Source organism: Lissotriton helveticus, chromosome 4_1 (genome assembly GCF_964261635.1).
Source record: "Lissotriton helveticus chromosome 4_1, aLisHel1.1, whole genome shotgun sequence".
Lineage (NCBI taxonomy): Eukaryota > Metazoa > Chordata > Amphibia > Caudata > Salamandridae > Lissotriton > Lissotriton helveticus.
Genome location: NC_136063.1, coordinates 2,075,096,791 through 2,075,123,525, shown reverse-complemented (window position 1 = coordinate 2,075,123,525; position 26,735 = coordinate 2,075,096,791). Strand labels below are relative to the sequence as shown.

Below are 26,735 nucleotides of genomic sequence, written 5' to 3'. Positions count from 1 at the left end.
TAGTTTGTCCCAGTCAAGAAATGGACAAAGTACATCCATGTGGGTCATTCAGATCTATTTAAGATGCTTACCCCTCAAACACTTAGTCCAAGGGCAAAACAACGAGAAGATGGTCATACTAAGATTCAAGCATCAAGGAAGTCTTCAGAATAAATTGTTCTTCATAGCTTTAAGCAAACTTTATGTCTACAGTGGCTATAAAATTAAGTAATATCAGATATAAAGCGCAAATAGAAGGCATTTAAACAGAAACCTACCTCTGAAGAAAGAGTGGCATTAAAAAGACTTAAAGCAAAGAAAAGCTTTTGCATCAAAACTGCCAGACAAAATGGTACAGTGACATTATGAACTCAGACAAATTCAAAAGGGAAGCACGCCGAACACTCCTTGACACACTTTATCTCCAGCCCATAAGTGATGAACCAAACAAATAATTTAAAAAAAGCTGGTCCATCCAATGCAATATCCATTATCTAGTATCAGTCAACCAAGCACCTAGTATGTTGTAGGTACTCCATTGGATTTACAAAGTTGAACACCTGGGGCTTTGCGTGCCCCCGGGGCATGTCAGTATTACAGCAACATGCGCATGTAGCTCCAACACTTTCTCAAGATGGCAATTCCTCATTTGAATGGGGGCTTGGCCCCATGCAAATAACAGAATCTCTTTGACTCTGCACCTGCGGCGTATTATAGACGCAGGCGCAGAGGCAAAGAACTTGTCAGGAGGCACACTGCCCTGTCAGTACACCACCTGATGGCAGCCCTTGGGAGGGGGAAAAGGGCTGCTATGGACCCCCCCCAGACATTCTCTTGACGGCAGGTGAACTCACTCAAGAGGATCTCAAATCCCTTGTTAAAGTGCATGCGGATTGCCACCTGCACAGTGAAACACAGAGTTGGTCCTTATTTCTCTTGAATGCGCTGTCCCAGGGCAGCACACGTTTGCAGATGCCCCAAGGGCAGCCCATTCTACATGATAGGGTGCACTTTTGCTGTTTGCACCTGGCACACCTGCTTAAAAGAGCATCTCCGCGCAAACACATAAAATGCGCACTAACTATAATACGGGCCCTGGAGTGCATTATCAATATGTCATTGCTATATCTGTGTAGACTAAATACATCTTAGACCCTCTTGTGCTGGATATTTATATCTTTCCCAATTCATGTGCTGTAAATGGATTTTAATGATAATGTATTTTCCATGCAGGGTTTAGTAGAGCTGTGTATGTATCTGCTGGGTTTGATGAGGCAGGTTCTTTCTATATAAGATTTGGACAGCATTCAAGTAACCAGAGGCGGTCTGGCAATATTTGATTTTCACTGTACTTTACCCAAATGTGCGTCGAATCAAGCCTGTAATCAAATGCAGTGAGTGTGGGATGCATCACAAACACAGGTGACGCAGAAGCCTGGCTTACAAAAAAACACATTTAATGTTACTTCCCCCAATGATTACAATTGCTTGTTTTCTTTTTTTATTACTGGGAGTAAACGACAAAAATATACAGAAGAAATATGTAATTGAGAACAATGTACACCATTAATTTAACCACCAGCGGGACCTATATAAAGAACACCTAGTTTTACTTTTTGTAAAGAAGGAATGCACTACATTTTTACCATGCTCAGATCCAGACATGATTTCCAAATAAGTAGTCAATTTTTCTTAGTAACAGTGTTGTCTTCCTCTTTGTTATTTACTCAATTCCGTTTTATTGTTATCTGCTACAATAAAATAATAGCATTTTGTTATTATTCATTACAAAAGTCCATCATCGTAGGTATTTGTAACAAATTATTAAATAGCTATTATAGTATTCATGCTTAGTGAACTTCATTTAGAGTTGAAGCTTTTTCTTATTAATAGTACTAAATCAACGCTTTATGTGTATTATTTTTTATTTAGAATTAGGGCCGTTGGTATTATGGGATTTTGCACTATCTGCATTTTCACATAATTATGAATTTGTGGAATTTGCCACATAATTCACCAACTGATCCATGATCTACAGATTCAAACAAAAACAAAATATTTCTAGGACAAATGGATCAAAAGTTACTAAAAACATGGTGATACCTGTCCACTCGCACTGAAATGCCCTTTGCAAAGGATGAGTGGTTATCTTTCTGTTGCTTATTGTTTTTGGGTATTAAATGGGTACTAATACTAGTGAAATCCATTCCCAAACAGTGTTAATGAAGTAATACTATCAAAAAAATGTGCCGCATTAGGCTGTGTAATTTGCTTTCCTGCCACATAATTTATCAACCTTGCCACACTCGGTCCTTCACTGCCCCATATTTCCTTTGGCCTTGCATGTAATGCATTTGAACATCAATTTTTTTTTACGATTGAGATCATTTCAAATGAGGTCAACAAAGTGTTCATAGATTGTCCTCTTTGTAGCACAAAAGCAGACCCCGTTGTACTTTTTTTTCTAAAACCATGCCATCCTCATTGTGATAATTAACGTCTGAAACCTGTCCTTTTTAAACAAATATTGGTGATAATAAACATCAAATACTTACATTGTAGCACCTATCTGTGGAAGAGAACCATGGAAACATTTTAGAACCCTATCCAACTCAGATGCCAGTGAGTCGATGTGGCATTAGTGACATGTCAGTGATTTGTCGCTGACCGTATGCCATGTCTATGCTCCTCTGATGTACTTGTAATGTGAAGCAGCAGGTCGGTCAATGGTGCCATTGCTGAGGTTCACTACCAGAACAGAGGGAAGCTGTATCAGGTACTGGAGGATAGTAGTATAAATCAGATTACCACCAACCTAAAGGCTGATTTTATCCTAAAGAAAACTCCTCAACATAAGTTTATGAAAACTTGTGAGGAAGTCAAATGGAATGGGACAATTTCATGGCAAAGAGAAATGTATCATGGGGCTGTCCCTTTGAGCACCAATGAAGCTCCATTCAACAATATAATGTCTACTATTTAAGATGTCAACAACACATCATCTCTAGTTACTGAAGATGTTATATTCAAAAAATGTTGTGAGAGGTACACAGACTGTCATTAAATGGACAATAGTATGTATATTTAAAGCTCACCCATGATAATTTCTAAATGTTTAACACATGTGTATGAAAGTCATCCTTTATGCCTGCATCACCCCCAGTTTTTGACTGATACTGGTGATAACTGGCTCTGATTGTTTCCTGGGCTCTACTAACCACTGATTAAGAGGTATATTGTAATTAGGTATAATTACAATTGGTATCGCAGCCTACCTGTAAGCCTGGTATATGGTAGGGCATGTAGGTTTAGAGGCCCAGCAGATTTACAACCTGTCACCCAAGAACACTTGATAAATATAGGAGAGCTGCTCAGCATCTCAGAGCCCAGCCTGAAACTACAAGAAGGACTGTCTTGCTTGAACCCTGGCCTGCACCAAGAGGATTGCACTCTGAATGACTGCACCTGCTGCACACTTTGGGAACTACGGTCCTAGAGACTTTGCCTTGCTTTGGAAAGTGAAGGAGTGGACTTCCTGAAAGCAACAGGATAAAAGTGCTCCACCTGCATAATCTCATGCAAGAAACCAGCTGACCACCTCCAGGTGGACTTTAAAGCATTTGGCCAGGTGCATTAGGAGACATAATCCCAACATCTCAAGGAGCTACTCAGAGCTTCTGGAACCTTGGGTTGGTGTTGTGGACACTTTGGAATTCCAAATAAGACCTTCTGGAAAAGATCCAGAAGTGCTTTACAAACCTGTTTTTTTTAGTTAAGCCTGCCTGCTCATAGGCAGCTACCAAGGGTTGAGCAAGGGAATAATTTATTGAGATCTTGACTGGGCCTTTTATTGAGATTGTGGCTTTATGACTGGTGTTAGGTCCGTAACTCTACCTATAAAAACCATATTCCAACAACATTTTAATCAGTTTATCCTGGTCAACAAAAGTTACACTTTCTGGGTTGCATACAATATGCTCAAGCAAGATGCACATGTTTGGAAATATGCCTGCCCCAAATTAAAGGAATTCTAGTATTTCCAGCAGACATTGGAAAGCAAAGCATTTCATACTCTCATCAACACTGCTTTACAGTTACTAGAGTTGTCATTTTCCAAACCTTTGCATTTATAAAAGGAAGTAAATACAATTGGTCATATTTAAAACAAATTTGATGTAAAATGTTATACTTGTTATGGAGCACTGCATTTCATGGAAGCATGCTCTGTCAGCTAATTAAAATTAGTTTTTTATTAATAACCCATTTTGCCAAGATGCTTTACATGGAATATTTGTATATCAAACTATTATAAATCAGTATATCAATCTATTATAAATCAATACATTTGTTTATTATTGTTACCTTAGATGAATAGAAGGGCAAGTAATTCATACTAGGATCTGAGTTTGTAATCAGCAGATCACACAAATATTTCAGCAGTGAGCGCCCCCCCCCCCCCCCCCACTGGATATCTTAGTGCTTTCAGTGTCAGAACATTGTGTGCATATTCTGGAAGTGAATACACACCAGATGTATACACACAATAGACGATAATGCATTGTAAAATGTAATAATATTGTACTTAGTCAACTATTAGAATGTATTTTTCTTTTTTTTTCCAACTAGTTCATCAAAGAGGGAAAGCGATAGATGCAGGAGAAGTAGACCTTGGTACAAAGCTGATGCAGGCCATCCCACCAGGATTATTCTGGCGTTTTCAGATCACCATCCACCACCCCATCTATGTGAAGTTCAACATTTCTCTGCCAAGGGACTCTCTTTTGGGAATTTATGGAAGAATGAACATTCCACCCACACATACTCAGGTAATAAAAAATGTTGATTTTTGCAATTGTCTGCTTCTGGTTTGGTATGGAGATGCTAATGGTCATATGATCATCGAGGATGTTTTGATTAGCAAACCTGAAAAGTGATTTGAAAATTATGTTTGATCGTATATTCAACTGACAAGAAAAAAATATTTTCATATGATTTGGAAGTAAGCCTAAATGTATAGATTCGCATTAAGTTTTTGCGGGGACCACCTGAGATAAATATGTATACAAAATGACTGTAAATGAGAATAATGTGCAGTATACAGGGATGATTGTTTTTGTGCAGGAAAGCACACCTTCCTGCACAAAAGCAATCATTGATGGCATTTTCCTCTTTCTATGTGTCCTGCGTAATGTAGCACACATAGAAAGAGGAAAAGGCAATGAAAAATAAGCATCCTCTCATTGCGCTACTCTAACGCCTTTCCTGAGGAGGTGTAGGATTCTGACGCATTTGCAGGTTTACAAAATGTTGTAAATCTGGTAAGGTGTCAGAATCCATGGGTGTGGCGTGGGAACACCCATGGCACCCTCCTAATGGTAATGTGTGAAAAGGGGCCAAATTTACAGGGGCATGAAAAGCCACGCACAGTGGCTTTGCGTGGGCTTGTAAATATGGAACAGCACACTGCGCCGCATGTGTGTCAAATAAAGTGCAGCCGTGCATGGGGCTTGTAAATAAGCCCACTAGCCTTTTTGAAATCTGATATACACTTAAAACCGAATATTTGAAAACGGTGAATTATGGGTTGAGGTGCACAACAAGAAATGTAAATTGAGGATCCCGCTGACTTCTGGGTCAGGATTCATGCATGGCTTCTGAAAAAGCATGTTTCAGGGTCATGCATAATAATGTTTTTTAATTAATGTCCGCCTTGACAGAAGCAGGATTTGGCATTAACTACTTCCCTAATTGAGATCCAATGTGTCCTCTGCAGTGTAGATGAGGAATGCATGTTTTGTCCATTTAAATTGTAAAGCTATTTTCTTAGTTTTGGCCATATTACTATTTAGTATAGTTACCGATGAGCAGTTTTGGGATTGCACTGAGCCTTCTGTTACAGCAGAACATAGAACATCATCTGTTGCAATGTCCCACACATCTGCTGCAAGGTGTTCCTGCCACCAAACCAGCTACAATCAGCAACATAGCGGAATAGATTAATTTCTACCGGTCTCCATCTTTGGACTATTAGAAGGTGTGAAGTTTAGTGTTTTGACCTTTAGCTCTATCTGCATTTCAAAATATGGCAATAAAGAGGACAGTTGCCCCTTGCAAAGTAACTCAATTATACTAATTTAATTTTATTTATAAGAGCGAAAAGAGTTTTAGAGATGACTGTGACTTTAAACTCGCTGTACACCGCAATACTAGTACCAAATGTACAGAAAGATAACACCATGGCAGACTGTTCAAAATACTGGAGTCCTGCCAGCCACTGATGCCCGATCCTTCAAGGAAGGGTTTAGCTTGGGGTAGGAGGGAGTGGTTGTTTACACAGATGTTCATAGGATGAAGGCGAAGCGAAGCACTGGGGTTCGAACCATAGGGTTAGATACAGATCATCAGCCTTGTCTGATGGCATAGTGGGTGCATTTGCCCACTGAGCCTTCAGACCTGCTAAGAGGCAAGTGGCCTGTGACTAAGCAGATTCCCTTCAAAACTTCACCAGCATTTATCCTGCCCACTTTCACACCCCTCAGGTTCATCAACCCACCCATACTCTCATTTACACACTCACCCATTTATTCATACATTCTCATCTATCTACACTCCCACTCATTTAATTCACGTTCCGCCACCCACTTATTGTTGTAGATCCAGTTAATACAATATGTCATTGAAAGCAGTGAAGTGCACCTAAGTCATTTCATGGCGCTTTAATGAACATCCGTATACCCACCTCATCCTTCCCACTTTCACCCACCCAGTTAGTCACTCACCTGCTCACTTATGATCTTTCACCTACCCACCCTCATTAAACAACTCATTCACTTTCACCCACCTTCTGTAATTCACCTAACCGCTCATATTCATCCTTACAAATCAACCTTCCAACTGCCATTCATGCCACCAGTTATCAAATGTATCTACTCACTCATTCAACCCCCACAATCAATGACTCGCCCATTCACACAAACACAGCAATCAGCAGACATTGCGTAACTTGTAATTTCATTAATTACAAGCTACACTATGGGGCTTATTACGATGTCGGTCGTAGGGCCTCCGACCTCCGGTCAGAGGCCTTACAACTGACATCATCGGTTTCAATTCTGACTGTCTGATGTTGTTTCAGCCGGTCGGAATTTAATCTGGACGGGTATTCCGGCTGGCTTCTGACGGGCTCAAGGAGCTTGTTGGCCAGTAAGAACTGTCTCGTAATCCAAATGGACTGCGGTTTATGCCGTCCGGATTACAATGCACGGTTTCCAGAAGGGTTTCTATGCCAGCCTTTCTGACATGGAAACCCTGTTGGAAACTGTATTTGGGGGCCCCTAGCAGGGCCCCTTTTCCTTTACGGCCTCCATTTGGTGGCCGAGGGGGCACCTATAGTGCCCCCCTGTTCATCCCCGCACCCCCTGGGATCCTGCCAGGGGGTACAGGGATTAACACCACCTGACATTTCCATATGGGTGCATGGCCGTAACACATGCTCCCATAGAGAAATGTCGGAATGCGACCGCACCATGTGCAGGCGCATCATATTGAAGTGGTTGGGACTGACGACCAGAGGTCAGTCCCATTTCTTGCGTCTGCCCAACATCGTAATAGGACCCTTAGTGTCTGAGCTAATGCTTGTTTTATTCTGCCTGTTGATTACATCTAAATGCCCTCTGTCATAATAAGCAGATATAATCTTCAGGGGAGATAAAATAAGCATATGAAGTCATGACAATAAAGAGGTTAGCACAGTCCCCAGTGCTGCTGCAGAGGAGAGAGACCAGTGGTTAGATTTGACAGGGAAATGGGAGGAGAGCAGAGCGAATAGATTAAAAAAATGTTCTCCCTTTTTTAGGTCAGGTTGCTGATCTGGCCATCTTTCTGAAACACGTCCTGTCAGGTCACCTCATCTCCATGCAGTCTTATCAGCATTATAGGCCCCCGGGGAAAGCAGTGCACTGGGCCCTGCCTACACAAACTCTCACAAGAATAAAAATGTTTAAGGGAAAATTAGTGTTAAATTCTGGTCTGCATGGGGCACATATGCTTGTGGGGTATGCACACTTATACAGCCCGGGGTTGAAAGAAAAATGCCTGAGGCGCTCTAGGAGGAGAAGGTGCACGAAAAGGACATCACCTACGCTGTGAGAAAAGACAAGGGCGATGAGTGCGTAACCACTCTCAGCACTGCAACACTGAATTAGGTTCAGGCTCACGCAGGCACAAAGGTCCTTGCAAAAATGTCTGGCTACCTGGCTGTTTCTCAGCATGAGGTCACGCAGTAAACCACAAGTACTATTTTTTATTTAGTTTACTTAATAATCTATTATATCAGGAAACCACATAAATGGAGGGGCACAGCCTCAGTGCTCTTACAGAGGATCTGCTGCTGACTATAGGTAAGACCTTTATTTGCTAATGTTTCCCTAACAATTACAGGAATGCCAACAAAGTGTAATTGATTTATTCTGCATGTTATGGTGACATCGTACAGTAATTCCAACACTGTCAACACTCGCTTAATTCTCAAAAATAAAATTTTTCAAAGCTGTAAATGCAAACAATTTAAATTAGGATAAATTTCAAAAAATGCATCATCAAGGTTTATAAAATGTATGAAAACTGAAAGGTGAGAGAGGAAATTCAGTAAGAATTAATGCTGGGACCGAAAAGACATCTGCATAGCAAGAGACATGTACCTCTGCCCTGAGCGTCCACTTCTACTGTTGTCTAAATCTCTAATGTTTCGTTTTTCATCTTAGTCGAACACGGTTCATGCATGTGCGCCATCGCATTGGCCTGTCTCATGGATGACTGTGTTGTTGGACTGGGAAGGGCACCCTCATAGTGGTGGAAGGCACCATCCATGTAGTGATCAATTGTAGCAAACAGGTACTTTTTGCCCCATGTCACTAGAGTGAGGTCTACAGGTTCACTCACCTTTTTAAATGTTCTGCTGCTGTATGCTTAACTCACCCTTGGCCTACATCAGGTAGGTGTGTGATACTGCATGCAACAGAAGTAACAGGAGTAGTGGCTCAATGTTAGATGCATGTGTGCCTGGTAAGGGTACAGTACTGGGACAGAGCAGTACTGTGTAGTGCATGTGTGGTTAATACATCTACTGTAACACATGTACTGAGTGTATGTATGCCTGAGAGGAATACATTACATGAGAGATGTAGTGCTCTGCAGTGCGTGCACAATGGAGGCAAGTACTGGATGTGTGTGCACCAGCCTGAAGTACAATACATGAAGGGTGAAATGTTGTGCAGTGCACACATGGTGAGTGTGTGTTCTGGCAGTGTGTGTTTGCAGAAAGCACACACTCCAGAAGGCTTCAGTACTGATCAGTGCATGCAGACCGAGTGTGTGTACTAAATGCAGGTGTACATGCAAGACTGCAATACATAGAGATATAAGTACTGGACGGTAAGAGTGCTGTGAGTGCATACTGAGCAAATTTATCTGCAAGGCTGCATACTTCGAGGACTCTGGGTTCCATTTTGGGAAGCCCAGGCCTAGCTGGGGAAGACATGTGACGACAGAAATCCCACCAGATAGATTTGTTTCTGTGAGCTGAGAGGGACACACATCTCACACATCTCACACTGCCTAAAAAAGTTATATGTAATTGTGAAATCACCAGTTCATGTACACAAGATCCTCTCCTAACGTCTCATATAATGTACAGTGCTCATTAAAAGTAAGTATTTTAATGAATTTAATGTAAAGGGAATTTAAAGAAATAGAAATGACAGCAAAATTAAAACTTGAAAGGAAATTTCAACATAAGTACATATCGATCTATAGCTATATATACATATCAAGAGAGAGAGAGAGAGAAAGATAGAGAGAGAGATTGTCACAGAGGTGGCAGTAGTTATGAAATTATGGTAGTATCAGTGTTTCCAATGAAAAGACTGTTTTCTTCATAGATTTGGTGCTACTCAACACAAAACCTTCCAAAAACTACATTCACTTTCGGTTCTTCACGAGAAGTCGTGTGTAGATCTGTCAAGTGGGGACTTGAAATATGGGGTGAGTCAAAAGTATAATTTCCCAGTTTAACACTCATAGGATTATTTGTTCATCAGTACAAAAAAACATGGCTGGATTGAAGTATTCAATTCTTGCAAGTATCAGAACTTTACTCAAAGAGGTGTTTTTGCCTGGTTTGGTGCAAATCAATGCAGTATTGCTAATAAATTAGCACTTAAAATGTGTTATAACTTCAAGATAGTTGTGCGATTAATTTGTGGCTGCTCCGTGGAATTCCAACAGTCCATGGAATATTTGTGAATCCAGTTAAAAGAATGAAAGCACACCATTGGACTAGGTAGCTGTTTCTCCTTTTTGATCATTGCAAGATGACAAATCGGGTTGATGATTCACAAATCCAACATGCTCTGATTGGCTGGCTGCCATGAAAACTAAAATTATTTGCAGCTGCGCTTATCCTAGATGGTGCACCGAGGAGACCATGTTGGGAAAATGTATGAAGAAAATGGCCTTAAGGGGATAGCACCTTAAGGGGATAGCGCCGAGACACCGTAAGGTATTTAGCGCCGATACACCGTAAGGTATTTGTGCGCTCTAGAAATTTTAAAAATAAATAAATAAAATAAATAAAATAGTATGAACCTACCCTAGCCCTAGGCCCATGTGGGCGAGACCCAGAGGAACCCCTCTAGTGCTAAAATAAATAGCAAAAACAGTATTTTTATTGTAGGATTCATAAATCCTGTGTTGGATTCAATGGGACTCGCAGACTCTCCTGAGGTCTCCAAATTCATAAACTTTGCGAACCCTGTAAAACTGGGAAAAAACATACTCAGTGCAATACAGCAGTGCCTGGCCAAGTCCCATTCATCAATCAGACACATGACCAAAGCTGTGCACAGCAAGGTTAACTGTTTGTGAAGGGATGGGGCACAGTGGAGAACCACTGCTGTGCGCACCTGAATGCCTTGTGCAGCAGAGATTGGCCACATGCTGCAGGTCAGGCACATGGTTTAACTACCTGTGGGTACCACCTACAGTGCACGGCCAACATCTGTGTGCAGAGGGAGTTGACCTTACTCTGAGAGTTAAGTTCTCTGTCTGGCCAATGTCAAGTACTCCTATCTACCTATGTTTTGCATGGTCATTGGCATTTGACAACCTAAAGAGGGTTTAGTGCAGGACCTGGCCAGATGCGAATCCCAGTATCCAACCATCATTGTGCTATGCTAAATGGTGTGTGCAGGAGGGGTTAGTGGTCCTAACAAGTTGGGTGCAGGTAATGGATGTACGTGCTATAATGTTAACAATTGTGAAAGAATCACTCAAAAAAACAAAGGTTAAAGCTAAGTTATAGTCATCTGTTATTATAACACATGAACAAATGTTTATGAACCTTATGAAGTCATTGAAAAACCACAGTTAAAGTGGAGGTCTGATTGGTAACTCAAGCTAAAACAAAACACTCAGATTCACAAGTTATGGTTAGGATCTCAAGCCAGAACTCTCACAAATCATGCAAACAATAACATTCATTCCAAATGAAATATTTATGACCTCGCTATATTTATCCCAATAAGTAACTGAACCTAAAAGCACACTAAAAAGTGTTTTTTAAAGTCATTTGAAACCAATAAATAATGCTACTTTCATAGTTGTCCCTTTAATAGTGTTAAGGGTAATATGATACGTAATCTCATTTGCAGAATGTACTAATATATATTAATTCTCAAACCTCTGGAGCAACCTTGTTCAAAGAATTTCACAGAAGGCAGCCTTTATAATCACCTGAAGGTAAAGAAAATGCTTGGGTGTTTACTCAATCAATCAACCAGGGAATTATAAAGCGCGCTACTCACCTGTGAGGGTCTTAAGGCGCTGGGGAGGTGGTGCATCAGTTGAAGGTCTTGAGGTTCCTCCTGAAGGTGTCGAGGTTAGGGGAGCATCTGATGTTGACAGGGAGCTCGTTCCTGGCTTTGGCTGCGACGTAGGAGGAAGCTCTTCCGCCTGCTTTGGTTCAGTGGATGTGGGGGGTTTCTGCGAGGGCAAGGTCTGCAGAACGAAGGATCCTCTTGGGTATGTGGAAGGAGACTCTCTCGGTGAGGTATTTTGGTTCGATTTTGTGGAGTGATTTGTAGCCGCGGCTGAGCAGTTTGAAGGTTACTCTCTTCTCGGCGGGGAGCCAGTGGAGGTCATGTAGGTGTTGGGTCATGTGTTCGTGCCGTGGGGTTCCGAGGACAAGTCTGGCTACGGCGTTCTGGATGGTTTGGAGCTTGTGGAGAAGGGTTTGTTGATTCCGGAGTAGAGGGCGTTGCCGTAGTCCAGTCTGCTAGTTATGAGAGCGTGGGTGATGGTCTTTCTGCATTCTGGGAGTATTCATTTGAAGGTCTTGTGGAGGATCTGAAGGCAGTTGAAACTGGTGGAGGCGATGAAGTTGATCTGGCGGGTCATGGTGAGGGAGGAGTCGAGGATGATGCAGAGGTTCCGTGCATGTTCTGTCAGGGTGTGCGGACTCCCGAGGGCCACCACATGTTGTCCCAGGCAGAGGTGGAGGGTCCGAGGATGAGGACCTCGGTCTTCTCCGAGTTGAGTTTCTAAATTTAATGATATAAAAGCTACTTTGAGGAAGACTGGCTCAGTAACTGAAAATGTGTTGGAATGCATTTTCCATTCAAAGTGGTAAATTAAATATGGGCAATGTGGGTCTTCCTATACAACCTATTTTTCAGTCAAGGATGGTCTCTGATTGTGACACACACCAGTGAGATGTACTTCTGACCTTCTTGAGAAGGGGGTCTTGAAGAGCGCACCACACCTTCCGCCAGTAAAGCATCATTCTCTGTTCTGGTAATGCTGATAATGACAGCAATTAAATTGTTGAAGTATTCAGCTGTATAGGATAGGATATATGTTTACAGAGCGCTCGATTGCCATGGTGTCTTGGTGCTAGTCAATGTAGAAAGGAAATACGGCCTGTGTTACCGGAGGACTATGTGGAAGTGAACAGCCATGTTTTCAAGTCCTTCCTAAAGAGCTGCTGATTAGATTGAAATTTCAGAGCCATATGCATTTTGTTCCATATCTTTGCCGCACAGTTCGATATAGTTCTGCCACCCCATCTTGCCCGTCTGATCTTAGTAGTCTTACTAAGGTCCAAATTAGCAAATCTGAGTGCAGCTGATGGGGTATAAGGTGGGAACATTCTTTGGATATCCTCCGCACCACCACCATAACGTGCTTTGTGCACCAGGCCTACGGCCTTGAATTCCACCCGCTGCTGGATGGAAAGCCTGTGTAGTGACTTGATTCCTGCCGAGTTTGGTTGTCCTTTGGGTATGTTTAGAAGTAATCTTGCTGCAGCATTCTGTAAGGACTGCAGTTTTCTCGTCTGGAACTTATCAATGCCCAAAAAAAGGGCATTGCAATAGTCCAGTTTAGACAGGAAAAGTGTGTCGTCACCACCGTCTTTTGCAGTTCTTGTGAGATAAACTGGAAGATTTTTCTCAAGGTTTTTAGTAAGAAGAAGCAGAAGGAAGTGAGACTGTTTACCTGGGCAGAAAAATTCAGTTGGGCATCGAAAATGACCCTGAGGTTCCTGACCTTGGGGACAGGACACATGCTTTCCCCGGCCTCCACCGGCCACCAGGAGCCATTCAACAAGGGCCGGCCAGGGCCAAATTCTATCACCTCCGTTTTGTCAGTGTTCATTTTCAAGAAGCTATGGTTCATCCAGGTCATGATCTCAGTGAGACAAGCATGAAACCTGGTGGCTGTGCCCTCAGGCTGGTTGTTAATAGAGATAACAATCTGGGAGTCATCCGCATATGAGACCAGGGCAAACCCATGCCTCCTGATCAGTCTGGCCAACGGAGTGGCGTAGATGTTAAACATTGTCAGGAATATTGCTGATCCCTGTGGGACACAACATGGAAGATGGAAATTATCCGATTGCAGACCATCCCAGTGCAGCCTCTACTCCCAAGCCTCCAAAACGGAGGAGAGGAGGGCCAGGGCAGTACCATCGACCCCCACATCCTTCAGCCGCTGCACTAACACCATGTGATTCACGGTGTCAAATGCAGCCGACAGATCTAGGAGTACGAGGACCGCCCTGCCCTTCCGTCCACTATTCTGCGGATCTCTTAAGTTGCAGTGATCAGGGCTGATTCTGTGGAGTGACAAGACCGAAAACCATGCTGTGTGGAGTCCAGTAGATTATTAGCATCTGGATAGTCTGTCAACACCCTATTTACTAATTTCTCAAGTATTTTTGCTACTATCGGCAGGCCAGCAATTGGGCGATAGTTCTTTGGTTTGGTAGGGTCCAGGGTAGGCTTTTTAAGAACTGAGAGAGATTCACAAAACAAATGCTTTGCTAGAATCCACTGAAACCCTGTATGATCCCTAATGTCAAATAGCTCCCTAAGGGACAGGTGAATGGACGGTCAACCAAAAGAAGCACAAGAGGAAATTTATCACAGAGTAAAGTATCACCCTGTGGAAGTCACTGGGCACTGGGTGAAATATGCCGCCAGTCTACCGAATCTGACTCTTTTGAAGAAGTCTCTAGGACACTGCTGTTGAGGAAGCCTCTCTGTCAAAAAGGTGCGGACCCCCTCCTAGAGAGTCCACGGAGACCATTGCCCCTCTCCAGGAACCAGAACGAAACATGTAAGCTTGTTGTGTCCAGAGACATCCTTCTTCAGGGTAAAGCAGGTAATGCGAGTGATAGAACTTCCTCCACTCATAAACTCTTCTTTAAGTTTTGAAACAATTTATGGTGGACCTACAGCTGAGTAGTGTTTGAATGCAATGCACCACTTCTCTTGCCAATGTTAGAGGATCCAGAACGCTTCTTCATCCAGATCTAGCAAGATCCCTGGTCTCTGATCTTCAGGAAGAGTGTGAAGACCCTCCTCTTCAAGCAGCACCTCATGTGTGCAATCTACTCTTCAGGATGATGCACCCGGCTGGCAACCTCCATCGCCATGCCTTCATCCCCTCCCCGCCACCCTCTCTGCACTCCTTTCCACCCCCACTACCTTTCTACAACCCTCTGCTATGTAGATACGTTCGCAACATATAAATCCCCATACATGTATGAATACTTATGTGCTGACAGTATGCAAAACCAAGATAAATATATAAAAAACCACCTGCAGAAGTGAATGCAAATTTGAAAATGGAGTTATAGCACAGACTTGTAAAAAGATCGCAGATTTACTTTTGTACTCTGGAAAAACAGATTTTTTTTCGTGTTCTTGTCATCTGTTTTGCTATTCCAAAATTGTTTAGCACACTGTCACTAACGATTCTGGCTTTCGTGAAGTTGGGGAAGTGACAATATATGCACGACAGAAATGCTGTTCAACGATCGTGGTAAACAGCCAAGTTTAGTTCTTAAAGTCGTGCGTGAGCGTCAGGTATTGTCACTCACGTTCAATGGCAGATGTTCATTTCAGACTGAGGCCTTTGTCCCCAGTGCTCTTAAGGAGCTGGCCCTAAAACTGACTTTGTTAAATGCAGAAGTTTAGAAATTAGGCCTGCTCATGTTGAGATCTGGACAATGCACATTTGTTCCATCTCTTCTTTGCAATAGTTCACCCATCATTAAGTACTGGACGGAGTAGTACCTTTATGTGAGTGAGTGAGTGAGTGAGTGAGTGAGTGAGTGAGTGAGTGAGTGAGTGAGTGACTTCATTGTATAAATAACAATTCACCAGGCAGTGCTGACTTGTCTGAAAAGTGCATAATAATTCCAGAAAATTAAAACTTTCAGTTTGTTACTGATGTACCAGAAACAAGGCACTCAGCAAAGTTTTAAAGGCAGATAATTTGATAGCTTGAAACACATGTAGAAAACAGCAAGGGACAATAAATTAAAAGATTATTCTTTGATACGGTGGGCTCCTTCACACATGTTCTGTAATTCACTTATTGGAAATTTGGCAAACAAGATGACTGTCAGGATCTCGAATTATCAGCCAATCACCTGATTGTTACCTGACACAAAGTATTTTCCGCTTCTAACTCTTACAGTAATTCCCTATGTTATCCGTTTCCAACACAGAAATGTCCCTTGCTTTGACTTGCCAAAATGTCCAAGTGGGCGAATACCAGGAAAGTCGTTTTGCACATGTTCATCCATAATATCGCCTATTACCGGGAATTCTTGCAATGTTATGGTGCATGATACAAAGCAGCACGAATGCACGCGCCAGTCATCTTTCTTTCACAAAGCCTAGGTTGCACGGAACGTTGCCAAGAAATGATTTACATTTTGCGTCACCGCCTCCTGCAAATGGATGCAAAGCGGGCGTAAGGGGGGCAGTGGGTTGAAAGAGCCCTTGGATTTCACACAATGATAACCAGCTAAAGTATTGCGGCCGTGTTTTGTAAAGCCCAACACCGAATGAGACCAGGTGCAAGCAATGGTAAGAGCGAGGTACAACACGTCACACATTTCCAGGCATAACGTCCATGTCAAGCAAAAGTCCATTCATTTGCATTTGTCGTCACGTGTTAATTTGTACACGACAGTGAAACTTGAGCACACGTTCCACACAAAGACATCACTGCCTCACGTTTCCTTTGTGGTGTAGCGCTTAGCAATGCACTGGCATCTTGTAAGCGCATCATCCACACACCATTACTTGTAGGTTTTTTGCGCAGCGCTCCAGTGTGTGATTAATCCTAGTTTTATCAGGGTCTAAACTATATTGCCACATTTTAGAAAAAGAGGGACACAAATGCTGGGACTGAGAACGTTGCAGTAGTGAAGACAAGACCAGAACCCTCTACCGCTACCCAAGAGAGCTGTAGGTGGAAACTGCTCATGCCATTGGTAGCCATCTTTCGAACCCCAATTATGCTGCCTTCCTCAGAATGTTTCATTTCTTGCCCTACTTCTGCAATCAGAATCAATGAAATAGGACTTGGGGGTTCTTGAGGCTCCATTTGAACCTTTAGGCTTTAGACAATAATCATGCGGTCAGGTAGAGCGCGACCAATCACCAACGACTGCGAAGCGCAGGCCATGGTACCCCACTGAGACATGCAAATAAAAGGGCACATCATCAGCTCAGGAGCAACGATTGCACATTTCTTTTCATAATCTGAATACAAAAAATGCAAGTATTACACAAAATCCCAGGAAATTCAGAGTAATGAAGGATTTTTACCACCCCAGCCAAGAAATAATGTAACTCTCCTAAGAAGACCCTCTTAAGTGGCCCAATAAATCCCCCTGCCTCAATTAGATCTTAACGAGCTGGGCACAGCCACCTGACCATATGTTCCTTTAACCACAGGTGCCATTTTCGTGTCACTTTATCTATGAAACCTGTATTCTTCTCTTATGCAGTGCCCGCAATGAAATGAATCTTCAGGATGGAGGCTTCATTCCAGTTTTGGCAGTGAAATGAGATATGCATACATCTCTGATTGCCTCCGGCGTAAATCCTTCACATGATGCATGTTTTCATGCCATTACTTTGCAATCGTTTTTAATTACAGCTCATTTCTTGCAGATTGGCGGACCTCTGCTGAGGCTTCGTGTTAGTCGCAATGACATCAATAATTAAAAGGTCTCTCATCACATAGAGGATATTAAATCTCGGTTCATCTTGGAAAGTTATTAAAACGAGCAGAATTTTTCAGTGCATTTATCCATCCTATGTATTTATCACTTTCCTCTCATTCCCTTTTATTGGTGTGAATTTTTTGTAGGTATGTATTTGTAATGACAATGTGTGTACATTCTAATGAATTGATACATTAGCTTCTAGAGGGTGAACTGATTCCCTAGATTGGTAGCAGAGGGGGTTGGTTGTGACTTGGACAATACATGAGACGCATTAACACACAATTATAGCCGAATTTATTGAGTGACCAACTTTCACAGCAGGCAAACGCCAGTACCAACAGCCATGGATAAAGTTACTCAATATTTAAGGTGTGCATTGACATTAGGAATATTGATCACTGTCATATCTTCACCTCTGTGTTAATGCATTGACTCTCTTACCAATCCATACAATATTAGAGACTAATCTCATGACAGGGATTATATGTAGGATGTAATGTGTGTGCAAATTGTGTTAATTAACTTCATGAAGCACTAATTAACAGGTGCGTATTCCCATAAATCTCTGGTCTAAGATCTCGGGGTGGTGGATACCATACAAATGACATGGTTTCCACCACAGTATTTCACTCTCTAATGGGCATTCACTGACATCTTCTGTGATTATATCCAGTTGAGAGGTCATCAGTCCTTTCTGCACTTGCATGTGGGCACTGCTGAGACCTGAGGATAGTTTAAAAGCATCCTTGTGTTGCAGGACTGCTTTTAAAATGCAGATTCTCTCCAAACTCCACTTTGGTGTTCGGGGCACTTAAAAATTATGAAACTACAATGATTTGGCATATTAGGTACCACCAAGGTCTCCCCTAGGTGTCCCAGTGGTTGGGGGTCAGGTATTTATAAGGAGAACCCTTATAAAATAAGATGTATATGTCTTGGGTTTAGTGAGATTGCACATTTCACTCCCCACATTGTAGTAAAGTGCTTCCCCAAATTGATTGTTTGTGCTAGGAGTACTGTGGAGTGAGGATCTGTAATATTTAGACATATTCAGAACGCCTAAATCTTCCCCTAGGTGTCCTAGGGATGAGGGGTCATGTAGATATAGGCAGGGTCCTTATAAAAGATGTTTTATAGCCCTGATTTTGGAAACATTGCCCAAATCAGTCTCCCCATTGCAAATCCCTAGCTACATAGGTTAACACGGCAAGAAGTTATTAAATAACAACTAACGTCAAGGATGTCATAAAAATATTATTCAAAGACTTACTAGAATGGTATTGATAAATCCAACAATATTCTATTGTTGAATGTATCCTAAAATGTACAGACAAGTTATAAGACTTTCTTGTCTGTAAGCCAAAATTCAGTCTTCCAGTGTTTTGTCGTGATTGGTCAGAGTTACGTAGATTAGCCAGGCTGCTTTGATGAGGTGTTAAGTAGCCCCTGGTGTTAGAGAGCCAAACTGGGAGGTCAGGGTTTTGCTAAATAGGAATGACAGTGCTGTGGAGAGGGGTTGTAAACAATAATCTTCAATAGAAGGAGGAGACAGGCAGAAGAAGACAGTTTCATTAACACCCCTACTCTTTGAACCCAGCCAGATGGCATGATTAAGCAAGGAATGAGCAGATGCAAGGGCAAGGAATAATATGGAGATGAATCTTTTGTCTCTGCTGAAAAATCTGCCATGTTCAATTTTGGAGACACGTTCGAGGATATATTCATACTATGGGATGTTGCCCTGCGCCTCATTGGACAGGAGTGCCTTCTTGCTTGACCCAGAGAACTTAGAATAGGTTTCTGAGAGTGGCAGAGCCTCTCAGCTCCACTGCTTGAAACTGAGAGAAGAAGAAGGATTGCCAAGCTAGAAACTTGATTTGTACCATCAGGCCCTGCATTCTGACTGAGTGCGCCTTCTGCATTATCTGGAAGTACAGCCCTTTGGATGTACTTTGTTTCAAGAGGAATAAAGAGTGGGCTTCCTGCAAGCTACATGTTAACAGAGAACGCCTGCATCAACCCCACCAAGAGTCCCCTGCATGGAGTGTATCAGGTGGACGTTTAAGGGTGTTGCCCTGGAGCATTGTGGGAATTGTGGTTCCAACGTTTCAAGAAGGACCATATTGGAGATTCCAGACCCTTGGATTGTGTTTTGGTCACTTTGGACCCTCAAGAGGAACTTCAGGAAGAAGTTCCAAAGGTTTGGGAAAGTTTGGTGAACTTTTGTGAAAAAACTCCAGAGGGTGACCAGACTCCCACAGAAAGGCACCCCGGTGGACCCTCACTGAACCTGCCCTGCTGGAGGAGGCTGCACGCCGACTAGTGAGAAATCCTCCAGAAACGTTTCTAATTGTGAAGGTAAACTCCTGACCGGTGCCTCCCGCTTAGAGTATCCGACCAGGGCTCCATCGCAGTCAGCCTCAAACTTTGACTTTGTCCCGGTGAGACGCGAACAAATGTCCAGAGGTGACACTATTGGTTTCAAAGCACTGGAAAGTGTTTAATCTTTAGAAATTGATATCCCTGGTTCCCTACATTGGCTCCTTTTTGTTTTGGTGTCATTTTAAAAAGAAAAATATGTCCTATTTTTGTAAATTAGTGTTGGATTTTTATTTTGTGTTATGCCCTAATTATTTACTGAATTTGTGTTTTCAAATACTCTACATACCTGTCTTTGAAGTTAAACCTACCTGCTCGCAGCCAAGCTACCAAGGATTGAGCATGAGAATCATTTTCTAAGACCTATTCTGGGCCACATATTGTGTTCGTGTCCTTAAAGCCAGTGGTAGATAAATATTTACCACTACTAATAATTCACTTTCCAACAACATGATAATCTCTTACATTTCCTGGCAATAATATCAGAAAATTGAGATTAATGCAATTAATATCTCTAGACTGTGCTTGAGTTTTATTGCTTGGACATACTCATGTGTAGACCTCAATTACTGGGATACCGCAACTTGCGTATTTTCCTGTTTCTGTTAAGCTCATTCCAAATGCTTAGCTTTTACTGACAGAACTGGTTGGATCAGGAATATCTTCTTATCGTAATGGTACTGGATATTCTGCACTAGCAGTGCTCTCCACATGACACAGAAATTGAGCAGTCTCAAAGAAAAGGCTCAGGACATCATTTATGCTTTTAAACAAATGGTGAAGATGGAAAACTCACAATGTAAATCACCACGAAAGTCCTGATTTTCGAATTGAAGGCCTCCTAGCACAGTCGATGTAGATGCCCTAGTTCTCAAGAGACGGAAGAAAAACTACTCAACTTCTCCCACCTCTAATTAACTCCTCAATAAGAATAATCATGACGTACATTTTGCCTTTGCTGACATTTTGTTCCCAATTAGGCTTGACTCCTGTGACATGATCCAAATAGGTTTTCAGATAATCTCTTTTCTGCAATTAGTTCATGAAATAGTCTGTTGGAATTCCCTTCACTTGTGGTGGAGAAATCTGCAGTATTAAACCATTGATACCTATCACATCTAATTTGGATTGCTGTCAGGCATAAATGGAGGTATTTGTACCCTTCAAAGTCGATTTGTGAATAAAGCCCATTGTTTACAGGGAAAATGAAAGTCATCTCCTTCTTGTGTGGCATTCGCCATGGGTAAGCACCAATGATAATGAAGATGTCTGCCAATTCCATGGCTATACAAATGCAAGAGGCAATCACCAAGTCAGTGGAAGCCCTGCCCTCTTCTTTGCTTCCTATATGGTTACTATCTCCTCATGCTATGCTTTCGGTCACTGTGCTGCTCCTCCTACCAATAGATTTGGCAAACCCCATAAAGCTGAAATAAGTAGATTTTAAGTGGGAGCAGCAATGTAGGTTTTCAAGCTCCTTTAAATATGTGCAAAGTACTCAAGTGTTGGAGGTACTTTACATTTGAGGGAAAATCCCAGCAATGGTGCAATCCAGTTTCAGGATCTTAAAAGGTAATGATAAACTGTAGCATTGGCAGATCTCATCACTAAGAAGTCATAAGCCATCATGCCTTAGAATTAAAAGCGGTGCATATGTGAGGAACACAGATATCTCAACATTGCATGTGGATTTTCATAGAGGGAGATAGTGTCAAATTCATTTTGGTGCTAGAGAGCATCAAGCACCTTTTAATATTTTGCAGTCCCCTGCTTCAGTGACTCTTGCTTTAACCCCAGCATATTAACATCAGTAGTATAAGGGGATACCTTTACTCACCACTTTAAAGTGACAGGTCCCAAACCCCGGAAATGATGCAGAAATGATGGAGAAATGCTGTAGATGGTTGTGTGAGGGCTCTCCCCTGAACTGGGGTGTGTGTGGGGTGTGTCACGTGTACGGTGAGAGCATGTGCGCACATTTAGAGGTTGTTGTTAGGTTCCTAACATCATATATTGTGGGTTATCTAAAATTGTGGCCCTAGTTGGGTGTGTGTGCAAATGTGTCTGGCATAAGAGGGCATGCCTGGGCATATTCAAACACAGGTCTGCAGAGTTGTGACAGATGGGGGTCTCAGCAAGAGCAGTTAAGAATAAGTAGACAGCCCAAGTCCCCAGCTCTCAGCCTCATTGTTGTCCTGAACCAAACGGCTGGTCAAATGTTGGTTTATTAAAAAAACACAAAAAAAGAACATTTTCATGCAGCCCCTGGACATCGTGGAGCAGCAAGGGTGTGTCCTCCCTTAGACCACGCGCTCTAAAAACTTCCAATCATAGAGGCATTGGTGAGGGAAACTTGTGTAAAGGGCAGATAAGTTTGTCCAGCACACGCAAGGTTTCATGCACCATATGACCAGCCTGGGGCAAGAATGGTATAATACCAGCTTAGAGCAGGACATCTAAAAACTGTAAGCTACAGATTGCTTGATGCAGGAAACCTGTGCAAAGGTCAGATAAGTGTGCAGCACACCCAAAGAGGTTTCATGCAGATACACCACCTCTATATGAGTTACCACTACACCTATTATCTTTTCTGTCCTGCCTGTTACTGCATTCTTCAAATAATGACCTTTCAATCTCTGTTTTTGTGTGTGCTTTCACAATAGATAGCAGGTGAGGCTAAGTAAAACTCAAACCCTCAACACCTATTTCTGTGCCCACCCCTCACCACAGTGTGACCTATGCATAATTAGCTATTCCCTCCTGTCCCATGTATAAAAAGGCCACCCCAAGTTAAACTCTACACACAAGCAGTTGCAGGAACAACAGCAAATCATCTAATTTTACGTGTGAGGACCTTAAGGAGAAGAAGATTGGCTCTGAATAATAAGGCACAGAATGGTGCTGCAATCTGTGTTCTGCTGCAAGTAAATAACTAAGGGTGGCACAGTGTTACGGGCTTACGGTTTTATGGGTGTATTTAAAATATTGGATCACTGCATTTAATGTGAATAATGCGGTTGGTATAGGGGTGGCAAAGGTTTGCATCTTTGACGTTTTAAATAATGTTTAATGCAATGTGGTATGGTGCTTAATGTGAATAATGCCCCAGTATGAGAATGAGAACATTGGGATCAGGGCATTTTCTAATGCATGATCTGCTGTTCCTGGAGACTCAAAGACCTACTCTACTAGATGTAAAATGTGACTTATTTTCCTACCTTAATCCAGTTCAGAATTCAGATACTGCGTATTGCTGTTTGTAATTTGTAGTCTTGTATCCAAATCATGGAATGTTTCTGCAACCTTTTTCAGTTGTTGTATTATGGTCGTCATTTTTATGGCCTTTACTCGGGTTGGAATCCCATTTTCCTTGGGGGTCCATTATTGTTCAACAACGGGAATGCTATGTTCATGGGAAACTGCCTGTGTTTATCACTTATATTAATATTTGCTTAATGCAACTACCTAGGCTTGTCCCAGTAGACCTTCTCAAAACTATTATCTACTTTTCTAATGTAAGGTTTTGGGTTCTCCAGTCTTAGGAACCAATGTAGTTCAACTTCACGCAGCTCAAACCAAAATGCAAGTTAGTACATTCTTTAAGGTTCACTGCGTTTGCAATTTTAATTCTACCAGATATGTGACAAGGCATATGCACCGCACGTTCAGCCTGCTGCTCCCTCCCCTGCCCTTTCACCCTGCCCTCTGTTGTCTATGTGGTGCCTCTCCTGCTCCATCCTGCCCTCCACAGTCCATTATGTTGCCAGGGCCCATCTTACCTGCCCTGCGTGGACAGATTGCTGCCCTTTCTGCCCTCAACCCTGCCTTCATTGTTGGTGTGTATATCCCTGACCCATTCCTCCTTCTCTACTTCTCGCCAAGGTTTTATGTGCTGCCACTGCCCCTTCCCACCTGCTCTGCAAATCCATTGTGCTGACACAGCCCTCCCTCCTGCCCTTTGTGGTCAATTTGCTGTCCCTGTCCCCTCATCCCTGCACTCCATTATCCAAGTCTGTGACCCTACTCTTTCCCTCCTTCTCTCCATGGTCCATTGTGTTGCCACTTTCCCCCCTGCCTGCCCGGTGTGGTCAGTTTGTTGCCTGTACCCCTGGCTCTTCCCCATCCTCTGTTTTCAGAGTCCATGCTCCCGCTCCCTCCTCCTCCACGCTGTTCTAAAGAGCATTTATGACAAAAGTCATGCCTGAAGACATCCTAATGGAATCAAAACTGTAATACGTAAAGTATTTATTTTATAATAAAGACAATAAGGGGTTATTTATCTCATAGAAATTATGGTTAGTGACCTAGAAAGGTTTGCGATTGTGTGTGTGTGAGTTAGTTTACCACGTCCTGTTTGTGCACTTCCTGTATTCTGCATCATTTTAAAATCGCCGATTTTTTTAAAAGCAACTATCTTTTAAAACCTGTGAAAAATTGTACTTTGCACTTTACCCACGTGATATTTTAGTTGTACCCCAGCACTTGTGGCAGAACCCCTTATTACAGACTCGCTACCTGGAACAGGGGCTCTCCTGGCTGCAAATCCACGTCAGATTCCACCTCTTGCAGCTGATTGGACGCTGCTCGGGGGGCCGCCATCTTGGGTGAGGACCGGGATCAGACTCAGCACTCTTGTGCTTTGCCCCTCCCGCCCACCCGCCCTCGGCCACTATAAAATGGAGCCTCCATTCCGTAGGCGCAGCGGACGGGCGCAGCGGGCGCGCCGGCGGCGCGCCAAAGGCGCGCCAAAGGCAAGCCCGTCTGCGCCCGTCCGCGCCGAGCCCGCGCCTAGCGCGGGAGACTATGCCCATTTGTTAAATAGACACTACTCCAGAGCGGAGCTGATCAAATTGGATACGCATTCCTGTAAACCTCCGCGAAGATTAAACCCGGTAGATATTTCCTCTACCCTCAAGTGTGCTACCTGTGGCTTGCAGGTGATTAATAACTCCCCCTGCTTAACCTATAAACTGCCCATCCTGTCGCTAGCTACAAACGAATGCCCTACTGCTCATCAGGGGCGAAACAACAATCAGAAACCCGGGGCAGGGTGCACAGGTAGTGGCAACAGATTTTTAAAATGTATCTTGCTAAATACCAGATCCATGGTCAAACATAAATATGAAATTGAAGCACTGATCTCAGACCATGCTGCTGACCTAATGTTTCTAACAGAAACATGGGCATCCGATGTCTCAGGCCCGGACTGGAATGTGGCCACTCCGGAAGGTTATTCGGTGGAATATGTAAATAGAGGAGGAGCAGTGGGTGGTGGAATTGGGATAATCTATAAATCCCACTTAAAAGTTTTTGCATGCTCCCAACAAGACCTAGAAGCCGAAGCTATGAGCTTTAAAATTAAAAACAATAACTGCCTGATCTTCGATGGCCTGCTGATCTACCGGCCACCAGGCCCGAGAGCTCCATTTATCAGAGCATTACATACCTACCTAGAAACTACCTCGGACTCGATTACTCATACAATTCTGGGTGATTTTAACTTCCACTTGGAAGCAATTAAGGACCCCGATTCAACTGCACTAATTGATAATTTCCAGAGCTTTGGCATGACTCAATTAATTTCAAAGCCCACTCATATCGCAGGACATACTCCGGATGGCCTTTTTACAAATAATAACCATGTTAAAGTTATCTCAATTCAACCAGTTCCCTGGTCTGACCACAATGCTATTTTCTTTAACCTGCAATTAATTAATCTGGTCAACCATAGGAGAGGCCTTACACTCCCTGAAAAAATACATCCGTGGAAGAAGCTTGAACCTACTCCTTTGGCAAATATACTTGCAAAGGATTCCCCGAGACTTGAGCATGAAAACTCAAACAATGGGGCTCTTAAATATCATAACTGGATCAGCCAGGCAGTGGACGAGCTGGCTCCAGTAGAAATAAAAAAACCTAGAAGACGGTTTGCCACTGCACAATGGTATTCCGCTGAGGTGAAACTAATAAAACTGAAATGCCGGCGATTAGAGCGGTCGTGGCGTTCAGACTACAGTCACCAAAGTAAATTGGAATACTCTAAAGCCCTGCATGAATACAAATTAGCAATAGTTCTGGCCAAATCAACCTACTTTACAAATAAAATCCAACTTGCCTCCAACACTGCTAGAGAACTATTTAAAACCGTCACCCACTTGACAAAGAGCCTCCGTGATACTGCTTTTAGTCCCAACCAGAACATGGTGACAAGCATCGCTACCTTCTTTCAACAGAAAGTCCAGGCAGTTTACGATGATCTCAGTGTCTCATCAGCTGACCCACCCACTGACAACAATACGATCATCATGATGCCTCACCCCAACTTCTCCTGTTTCCCTCTATTAGAGGAGATGCAAGTGATGGATTTAATTATACAAATGAAATCAGGTTCCCCACTTGACCCCTGTCCACCGCATGTACTGCATATGATCCCAAAGACTGTGTCAGCTGTATTAACTCCCCTCCTGAACAAGGTCATCACCTCGGGCGAATTCCCCACAAACTGGAAAAAAGCCTGTATCCGCCCCATCCTTAAGAAGGACTCCCTGGACCCTGCCGAACTTAAACACTACCGGCCCATATCTTGCCTGCCCTTTCCAGCTAAAATCCTGGAGAAAGCTATGAATAACGAAATGATGAGATTCGTAGACTCTAACAAGCTACTGGATCCATCACAACATGGGTTTCGTCCTTGTCACTCAACTGAGTCTGCCCTGATAATGGCAACGGGAAACATACGTAGGACAATGGATGAAGGCGGCAGAACGGCCTTGATTCTATTGGACCTCAC

At 42.8% G+C, this 26,735-nt stretch overlaps 1 protein-coding gene across 1 annotated transcript in view; it reads left to right on the top strand.

Moving 5' to 3' along the window:
- The window catches only part of TENM1 (teneurin transmembrane protein 1), a 1,826,288-nt gene that overhangs the window by 934,748 nt on the left and 864,805 nt on the right, over positions 1–26,735 (top strand). The window contains exon 9 of the mRNA XM_078688755.1: positions 4,606–4,805. Coding sequence (XP_078544881.1) covers positions 4,606–4,805 — 200 coding nt within the window. The remainder of the gene's footprint in view (positions 1–4,605; positions 4,806–26,735) is intronic.